This window comes from Triticum urartu, chromosome 7A (assembly GCF_056163025.1).
Source record: "Triticum urartu cultivar PI428250 chromosome 7A, HENAU_Tu73, whole genome shotgun sequence".
In the NCBI taxonomy this organism is placed as follows: domain Eukaryota; kingdom Viridiplantae; phylum Streptophyta; class Magnoliopsida; order Poales; family Poaceae; genus Triticum; species Triticum urartu.
Window position 1 is genome coordinate 33,966,492 of NC_141879.1, and position 10,430 is coordinate 33,976,921.

At 44.3% G+C, this 10,430-nt stretch overlaps 1 protein-coding gene across 1 annotated transcript; it reads right to left on the bottom strand.

The window, feature by feature from the left end:
- Positions 1–7,535: 7,535 nt before the first annotated feature.
- On the bottom strand, positions 7,536–9,583 carry LOC125521084 (aspartyl protease family protein At5g10770-like). Its single transcript, XM_048686136.2, has 2 exons — positions 9,284–9,583; positions 7,536–9,189 (listed from the first exon to the last, which is right to left on the bottom strand). Exons 1-2 carry the CDS (start codon positions 9,420–9,422, stop codon positions 7,904–7,906), a joined length of 1,425 nt encoding a protein of 474 aa, XP_048542093.1. The 5' UTR covers positions 9,423–9,583; the 3' UTR covers positions 7,536–7,903.
- Between the last annotated feature and the right edge of the window lie 847 nt (positions 9,584–10,430).

The window sequence follows — 10,430 nt, forward strand, 5'->3', positions numbered from 1 at the left end:
CGAATAGGTCTTGTAAAATCTACACAAGAGCTGGGAGGGTGGCGTTAATTGGGCAAGAACGTCAAACCGGTGTCGACAATGTAGTGCCTGAGGGGAGATGTAGTTTATTTGCTGTGATGACCAAGATCTCCGATATGATTTACTTGTCATTCTTCACCTTGATCATCCTGAAACATCACCAGAGGCATCAGAATGAGGATCCAACCACCATCAAACCATAGGGCCAACTTTACAGTTCAATTAGCAGTTTAGGACTGAAACAAATCAACAAGACGGGAAAGAGGAAAAAGAGCAGCATATATATAGCAATCCTAAATGACCTTCAGCACCTCTGCGGTTCCTAACAAGAAAGATGAGCAAAATAGAACAAGTTTTTTTTTACAGGCAACACGTAAGAGAACTCTAGAAAAATGAACATGAAAGATGAGAGATGAGGCAGGTGATGAACAACTTGATGTTGTGGTCCTGCGTAAGCACCATACTAATGCAATACTGAACCTTCCTGAAGTGCTTCTCTAGATTCACGGTTCCTTTGTAAAGTAGTGTGCTGCAGCCATAGTAAGAATGAAATCAAACATGAATCAATCATCATATTCGACTTCTTTTACAGACTCCTCTCAAAGAAACCTGTTAGCTGTGTCGCGCACATGTTAGCTTAACCTGTTCCCGAGTCATTCGATCAAACATGGTGAGAGTTGAGTGTGGACGGCGTCACGTACGACTGTCATGGACGTGGGGTAGAGGAACCACCAGAGGTCCACCGGCACCTTGGCGCCGTCCGCTCCTGCTGCTAGTGCAAGAGCGCGTTAAGGTCATGAACTCTCGTGTTTTTCTTTTGAGGGGTTCATGAACTCTCGTGTGGGAGACAGGGGAAGGGGCGTTGGCAAACCCTATTTGGCGAACTGAAAAAAGAGTGGGCGCGGTAAGAACTCGAACCCGCGATCTCCTGGCTCAGGGCGAGATGCGGAAACCACCTAGGGGTGTTTAGTTTGTCCCCTTTGCCCTTTTTGTTCTTTTTTTTCGATTTCCTGTTTGTATTTTCTATTTTTCCTTTATTTTTTGTTTCTTTTCTTTTCTTTTTCTATTTCAATTATGCACAAACTTTTTAAATTCAACGAACTTTTTCTTCAAACCGATGAACTATTTTTCGAACTTCATGAACTATTTTCAAATTCGATGAACTTTTTAAAATTTTGACGAACTTTTTTCAAATTTGATGATTTTTTTCAATTTTTGTGAACATTTTACAAATTTTATGATTATTTTTTCAAAATTAATGAACTTTTTATAAATTTGATAAAAAAAGTTTCCAAATTTGATGAACTTTTTCCAAGATTGATGAATTTTTCCTTCAAATTGGTGAACTTTTTTCAGAAGCGATGAACTTATTTTTCAAACTCGATGAAATTTTCATCAAAACTGATGAACTTTTTCAATAACGATGAACTTTTTTTTGAAAACGATGAACTTTTTCAACTTTATGTCTTTATCATAAAGTTTTTTCCAAAATCGGTGAACTTTTTTAAGTTTGTGAACTTTTCTTCAGAAATGATGAACTATTTCTCAAAATCGTTAAACTTTCTTGAAGTTTTTGTCTCAAAATCGATGAACGTTTTAAATTCACAATTTTCTAAAAAATAAATAGATAAACTGAATGATAAATAAATAGCATGGGCATGCTAGTTCATGTACAGTTGCCACTATTTAAAATCACAAGTGACAATTGGCTGTGGTGGCCAGTTAAGGTCGAACAAGCCTTGGCTTCGCGAGCTCGCGAGTTCGATTGCTGCAGCAGTCACCTTTGGGTCATAATAGCCCCATTTTACTGTTTCTTAATATTATATTACTACAAATGCTTCCACCCCATGATGGTGCGAGTCAGTCTATTGCTTTGTTTAATATGTTTTATATAACACAAAACAAAGAATGAAAGATAATACATTTTAATAGCATGATCAACATATTTCGCCATGAATCAAATGCAATCAGTGCATACAAATTGATCTGTGCTCTAGCAAAAATCTGCCGGATTTTCAAAATCCACCATACCTCTGCATATCGACTATTTTGTCACATTCTTCTCGGCTAATATTACAACCAGTACTATGGTGTATGGTCCTTCTTGAATCCTCGACAGCTACCATCTTGTCCTCCTCCATGAATTAAAGAAATGATTAAGTGGCATGAATAAGTTGGTGGTAAAAGTAAATGGAGTCATTTGCTACATTCTCCCTCCTCTATCCCAAGGATCTCATAGAAGAAGATGAATGGAAGCACTTACACATGACGATGGCTACATCCGAAACCATCGGCAATTAAAGAGGAGACACGTGTGTGTTTGTGTGTGTGTGGAAGGCGGTGACACATCCGGACCATCCTAGGCCCCGCCCTACATTCTGCCTACTTTAGCCACCCAAATAGATCTCTAACATGGTTGCACATATTTCTTCTGTTTCTACAATTGTCCGGGATGAATTATGCAAATGAAATGTTGCAACATGTAGTTGCAATTACCACATAATAATAATGTCTTCCTCCCAATGGTTCCCTCTTCCTTCATTCCACCCTGGCCATCCCTCTAAACTCCACCTCCACTTTTTACGCTAGTGATCTCGAGCACCCTTCAACCCGTCCACCTCCACCTGCCTAATCGTCTGTCGCCGCTGCCCCGCCCCAGCATCCGCCCGTCGCCAATTCCTCTAAACCCTCCCACCATCTCTAATGCTGGTGATCACCTATACCTGCCTAATCGTCTCAACACCGCCCACCCAAGACGCCACAAACCCCGGCCATCCCTATAGGCCCCACCACCATCTCCGATGTTATGGTGACCTCCCGCACCCCTCACTCGAACCCAATAACCCCCGCATCTCCACCGGGTGTTTCCAAACTCATCTTGATAAACGCTAGCGGCCTCAAGCCTGCTAAGCTGCAACCAGATCTCCATATATATCATGTTGAACATTGATGGTTTTATTTAGAGAGATGAAAATGATAAACTGAGACACACTTACTAGAAGTCTTGAATTGAGCATCGAGAATTCATGTAGCTTCATGAACGTATTGTACATGTATGTTATATAGAAATGCCAAAATCATCCTTGTCAACATTGAGAAGAACAAAACATATTTGATCCTCTTATAGATTGCAAAAGTGTATTTCTAAATCTCTACAAATTCTCAACCAACTTATGCTTGTACTCTTCCTCGACTACTATATGTTATAAGCCGCGATAACAAATTGTCCTCCATCACCTCTTGCAAATCTCGCACCCTCCAATCCTTGATGCACTAAATTAACTTTCAGCACGACCATTTCTTTTCCCTCATCACCCCTGCTCGGATGAAGAGGTGACTGAAAAGAAAATGATTTAAGTACATCAAGCAATCAGATCAATGCCATGAGTCATACTGGTATACATGAATAACTAAATGCCATTTACAATTATCCTGAAGGGTATAAATAGAAAGTTTAAACAAAGTAAATACTACAACATCATATTAGAGGTTAGATATCTTTCATGCTGTTTTACCAAAATGATGAACACTCTTACAGTGAAGGGAGTCGGTGGTGACAACGGGAGGCACATGTGTAGTTGGCGACAAGTGCGCATATGAGATGGGGGCGGGGGGGGGGGGGGGGGGGGGGGGACTTAGTTTGTGCTCCTGTAGCTGCATGACGGAAGAAGTAAAAAACTCAGTGTGCTTAGTCCATGCAACATTAAAAGTGCATCCCCCCCCCCCAAAAAAAAGCAAAAACTCAGCTTGTTCTCATGGTTCTTTACTCTAACACTTGCTTGGCCATGTTGCTCTTTCTCCTATGCCTATTTGCTGGACATCACAAATACACATGCGAAAAGAAAATCTGGAATATAATGACTATAAAAATTTGGAATATAATGCCACAAGACTTGCGAATTTTCTTTTAATTATGCATCTCTACTCTCCCCCGTTCACGAAAATATGTTGTACTCTAGCTAGCATATACAGATCATACACGTTTTATTGATTAGGGGGTCACTAATCAGTGGAGAAATAGGTATAGAGAGAGTTATGGGCGAGAAAGGCGCAGGCACCATTGCATATGTAACGTATTAGTGTAACAGGTATCACTATTATATACGTTGAAATGTACAGGTACAAGTCCACATTGCAGACCACCCAAACGTGTCACAATCGCTATATTGAGCTGATAAAGCAAAAGAAAACCAGTCAGAACTTGTAGCAGGGTGCGTTGCAACGGGCTTTTTAAAATTTGTAGTACAAATGTAGTGCTTCTAAAGAACTATATGATCTTGGTATCTATAGAGGTAGAATAAATAAATACAAATAATTAGAGGCATGGCTATCCCGTGTAAAGTTAATACAATAATCCTCATAATATTTTGCTTCTAATAAATTTGCAGTAGGCTTTTAAGCTACTGTTTAAGATCTCTGATAGGAAACACTGAATCTCACCAGCAAAGATCAAATGCATGCTTCCTTATCGGAGGTATAAATAAGTGTAATTCTAAATTGATGCGCTTTTGAAATCTTCTAGCTCATAACATCATAATTCCAGTGATTGTACCACGTATTTTTTAGAACTTATACATAAGCACTTATTCACCCAACAACATTTTGTAGGTGGTCAAATTTAAATCAAAACATACTCTTATGACAAAAACTGTAAGGTGAATGAGAGTAAATGATGAACCTTTGCTTGGAGTCTTCCACCGATCTACTTCAAAAGTTATGATTTCAGCAACATAATAGTATATGATATACTTGCAGATACTCATGAGTTTTACTCTATATGATATAGCAACAAACACGGGACAAATTTTCTTACCTTAACATGGATCAAATATTGATAATCTATCCAATATTTTCAAAAAATCCAAATTTTCTACATGCAACGTATAAACTAAATTGGTCATGTCAAATTCTGATCGGCAAGAAATATGGGACAAGTTTTCAAACAAGGAACATGGGTACACGCCACGCCGAGGGCACCATCCGAATCGGTCGCAAAGCGAGGCGAGCGATAGGGGAGAGGGTGGGAGTGCCACAGGGTGAGGTCGAGTGGGGCAGTTGTGTATGACAAGAGGTAGATGTGGGTATGTTTCAACCGGCTGGATATAAGAAACGAAAAAACGTTGTTGCTTCCACTGCCGGCTCCCCACCTTTCACTGTGGCGAGCATTAGGGGGCATGGAAGGTCGTCGAGTGGGCGATGCCGTCAGCTCCTCAGCGCCCATGAGCTCGGTCTTATCCAAGGTCTCGCTAACGTGTGTTCTCAGCCTTCTCTGCGGCCACCACGCCTGCCTCCCGCACCATCCTCTTCAACCCCACCCACGCCCAATCCATACTCTTCGATGTTGCAACCGATCCAATCCAACAACACTGGCGGCACCGCCAATAGCCGCCGTCCTGATTTACCATGCTAGGGGGGCGCCATCGAGATCGGTTGACGGAAGAGAGCATGCACATAGCTCATTATGCAAGAAAGGGTCTATAGAAGTACAGTCCGCAAGCCATTGACCTTAGAAGAGCAGTTACATGAAAAGCTCAAAACAACATACTCACTTGTATGCCATCTCGCCTATGCCAAATCATAAATCTTGGTATTGAATCTCCCTGCATACAAAATAAAATGAAGTTAGATAAGAAAACTGGTGCAATTTAACATGAGGATTGCATAGCTCACCATGTGAGAACAATCAATTAAGCAAGGTTACATGTCATTTGCATTTCTTTATAAACTTAAGGTGATGGAAGCTTTGCCCACAATAGTAATTACTGTTGCTATGTGTACAATGGTTTTCTTATAAAGAAGCCGCAAATAACTACGATATCATAAATGTAGCGTATTTACTATTTACAGTGATTAGGCACACACACACCTCCAAAAAGCAGTCACAAGGATCAACAAAAACACCTTATCTTCTTTTATTCCATCAAATTCCATTTATTTTGGCACAAGCTAGCGAGTTCTTGCAGTTTCAATAACAAGCAGGTAGCTAAAACTCGCATCAAACTAATGTTCCAACTATGCAAATAAGCAACTAAAAATAAAAAATGGAGATGCATATGCTTGTTCAGATAAAAAAAAGTCTCCTAAACTAAATTTTCCTAATAAAACCTCCTTGGATAGCTTATTCTAATTAAAATGTTGAATATCAAGTGAGCAACATGTTCCAGAATAATGATAATTAAATGAAAGCAATTTGCTAGTTAATACTCCCTTCGTAAAGAAATATAAGAGTGTTTAGATCACTACTTTAGTATTCTAAACACTCTTATATTTCCTTAAAGAGGAAGTACATACAGTTGCAGGAAGGTAAGTGTGCATCTACAAGACAAAAGAAGAAAATATTTATTGTCAGGGCTATGAGATTAACATACCAGCTGCATTTCCTGTTATTTCTAATTCAACAAATTTGGTACAAAGATTTTATAAAGCTGCCCTTAGGACCTCAAGGTTAATTATCCCTCTATTTATCACTATCCAGGGATTCAAATTCTCTAAAGCCCATCGTCTCTTCCTCTAACAAGTTTCTGAAAAATGTAACTATAACAGAAGAAATGAGAAGATTTGTTATGTAGTGCAGACTGTACTACCAAGCAAGCAAAGAAAACAAAGTTTGAAATTCAGATCGTTTCAGTACCTTCAGGCAAACCTCTTCAGCATGCATAATAAACCTTATTCAGCTTGGTACTCACAAATGCATTGATTTTGAAAGAGCAAAGCTTTCTTGCATCGAACTTGAATTTCTTTAAGATGCGATTGGGAACACTTGCTAGTGTCCAGCATAGCCTATGTCAGGTCTGCACAAGACACCTAGCCAGACATCGAACATGAATTGGCAGAATCAGCCTTTTCTCGTCTGATGGGTTGTAGTTTATTCAGTTTTTTTCTTTTCAAAATGACATCGCTCAGTACAAATTTAGCCTGGCCAAACTGTTAATCTGTGCCCTGCACGCCAATTTATCTATAAAAATCCTTTAGAAAATCAATATTAACAAATCACAAGGAAGCAACAATGTGCGCATCTTTGACATGCATGAATGGATAAGAAAGCTATTACAGGATCACTAATAATAAAGCACGAGGAAGCATCCATATCATTTTCTTTAGATACATCGATATCAGCGTCAACCTGTCTTGGGAGGGCAGTCCAAAATCATCCAAAGATGGCGAAAAACATATTTGGCCAAAAATATTTCACGAATCATATTGCACTAAATATATAAAATACTCCCAAATACAAAAGAAGAAAAGGTGCATGACTGACAGCCCCTATCTCAATTACGAAGCATTTTCATCTGCCCCACAATTCAAGTTTCTAAACAGAATATTAACTTCCATATATAAAGTTTATAGCTCCCAAAGTATCTTGACTGTTGAGTAGATAACTCATTAATCACAACTACAGAGAAGAATGAATAATCATGTAATTAGTGTAATAATTATTGCTCCGAAGTGCCTTGACTGCTGAGTGTTAACTACTAAACAAATTTTCCACATGGCCAAAACAATATACAGGATAGAGATATGTGCATTCCTTAAGTATAATCAGATTAAACAAATAATACAAGAAGTGGTTTAGTCTGAAGAGGGGGCACTGGTACCTTATGCTGTTCAAGAACCACAGAGGACTTGCAACGGCAGTGGAGCACGTTCCCGTCCCCAACTCAATCCAATGCAGTAAATTGTTGTTCCCGGAGGAAGGAACATACATTGAGCAACCCCTACAACTACAATGCCGCATGATTATTACTGGAACTCATCCCGGCAGCTAGCCTACTTCTACTACGCTACGAGAACGAGATACAACGGCCAAGCACACGATGCATGGCTCTTTAATTCACTAGCAAGACAGCTTAAGCAAACGGCAAAGGGATTATGTCGCCGACGAACACTAACATGCGCCACGGCGGAAGCCGACGCCCCCGGCGGCGACGTCGTAGAGCACCTCGTGCGTCTGCTGCTGCACGTTGCCGATGAAGCCGAGGGCCAGGTCCGAGGAGGTGGCTGTGAAGGCGAGGCATCCCCCGAGCATGACAGCCGGCGGGTCGAGCACCACCACGGCGCCGCCGCCGAACACCAGGGAGACGGCGGGCACCCTCACGTTGGTGAGCCCCAGGAAGTCGTAGCAGGTGTCCAGGGTCCCGGTGGCCCCGCTCCTCGGGTACGCCCTCATGGCGTTCCTGAAGGCCCGGCGCAGCGCGCGGTACGCGGTGGGCGGCAGCTGCGTGATGACGGCGCTCGAGTCCATCACCGCCCCGGCGGAGAAGACCACCGGCGGGATCCTGAGCTGGCGCCCCGCCACGACGATGCCCTGGAGCCGCACCAGGTATAGGCTCGGGTTGATGGCGCTCCGGACGAGTGGCGTGGTGGCGAATACGGTGGTGGAGTTGGTCGTCACCGGCCCGCCGATGGAGAGGAAGCCGGAGGCGCTGGCCTGTGGGACGCAGTAGGAGAAGGCGTTGCCCAGGGAGCGGGCCGTCTGGGCGAGGAGTGACTGCGCGCCGCCGCCGAGGGACATGGTCCCGGCGGTCAGGTCGCTGAACTTGCCGCGCACGGCGTGGCTGCATCCGAACCGGAAGCTGCGGACGGCGGTGCTGCCGCTGATGGTGAGCGTGTCGGTCATGTACGTCCCGGCGGTCGCCCGGTCGTCGCTGTACTCGATCAGGTACCGGCAGTCGGCGTTCGCGGACGTGTTGGAGCAGCCGTTGCCGTAGGAGCCGAGGGAGCGGCAGGCGGGGGAGCGGCAGCGGACGGCCGCGGCGGTGCTGGACGTGCTGGGGTCGAACAAGGGGATCCGTTGCGGGTAGCACTGGGGGATGGGGCAGGGGACGCACTGGATCCACGGCACGTCCACGGTGGTGTCGATGGCCATGGTCTGCTGAGACACGACCGTGGGGTCGCCGTCGGCGTTGATCCACGCCGAGCTACCGGAGCCGGAGCCGATGCCGAAGGTGGAACTGGGACCGAAGTCCACCTGGGTCATCAGCACGTGCGGCTTGGCTGGGTTGAGCACGTCCTCCGCCCCGCTGCTGGCCTTCCTCCGGACGTAGTCGGTGCGGACCTGGTCCCAGCGGAGCATCTCCAGCAGGGACGGCACCGGCGCCCTGCCGGCGGACGGCGAGCAGGGGCCGAACGGACGGTGCAGCGGCACCCACGTGCCCTCCGCCGATGGAGCCACTGCATGCAAAGAAAAAACGAACAAGCTAGCATGGTTTAGCGCATACATGGACGCTGATCGATTTGCATCAATGGCTGCATGTACCCTACGTACCCTTGAGGCCAGAGCAGAAGGTTTTGGGCTCCAAGTGCCCGGTCTCCACCACATGGTAGCGCTGGCGACCTGCTCCGGCGCCATGGGCAACGGAGGAACTAATGGAGAAGAGGAGGATGACGACGAGGGAGCACACCATGGCTGACTCTGGTTGCTAGCTACAACACTACGTAGATACTGAATGTTGTTCCGATTTGGCTCTATATATAGAAGAGGTTCGTCCTCGATCTCAACATGTAAGAGAAGTGGTTGTTGCTACTTGCTAGCCATGCATCGTGTGGACGACCAGGACGCGGTGTCATGTCCAAGGATTGATGTATACCACCAGCAAGATAAAGGGCTGAGTTATAAACAATGTGCGTGTGTGCGCGCGCGTGTGCGTGCGTGCGTGCGTGTGTGTGCGCGCTCGCGCAAGATTTCTACGTGTAGATGTTGATTTTACAATCAATGTTGATTGGTCAATTGAGTACCCAAGTTGTACATGGCTTTCCCAATCAGTTTTGCTAAGGCCCTGTTTGGTTCATAAGTCCTAGGACTTTTTTTTAGTCCCAACTTATAAGTCCCAAGTCCCTAAAAAGTCTCTACCTGTTTGGTTCCTGAGACTTATAAGTCTCTATAAGACCATATTACAACTATAAGTCCCTATAAGTCCCTCCTTGAGAGTCTTATTTCATAAGTCCCAAATGCCCACTTTAAGTCCCTATAAGTCCCTCCTGTTTGGTTTAGATGGGACTTATAGGGACTTATTTAAGTCCCTAGACCAATAAGTCCCTGGAAACAAACACCCTCTAAGTCTCAGTCGACTTAGACTTCATTATGTCTCAGTCGATGTTGTATTCCATTGATATTGCATTGAGATTCGTACAAAAAATTCTTTTCAGTTTTTCCTTTTTCTTCCCATATACACTATCACTTGATTGGGACTTGGTTAAGTCTCAGTCGACTAACACCTAGACACACCCTTTCCCAATAGCCACGGTTGATCGGGGCGTCCCCGTTTCGAGTTCGAGCTCTGTTGAATGCGAGTGGTGTGGTTGTTGTCACCCCTTTGTAGGCGATGTCGCAGGATGATGCGGCATCCCCGTATCCAACGTGTTCCTGACGACGAGCCTCATCGAGGACAGCGCTATCGACCGTTCTACCCTCG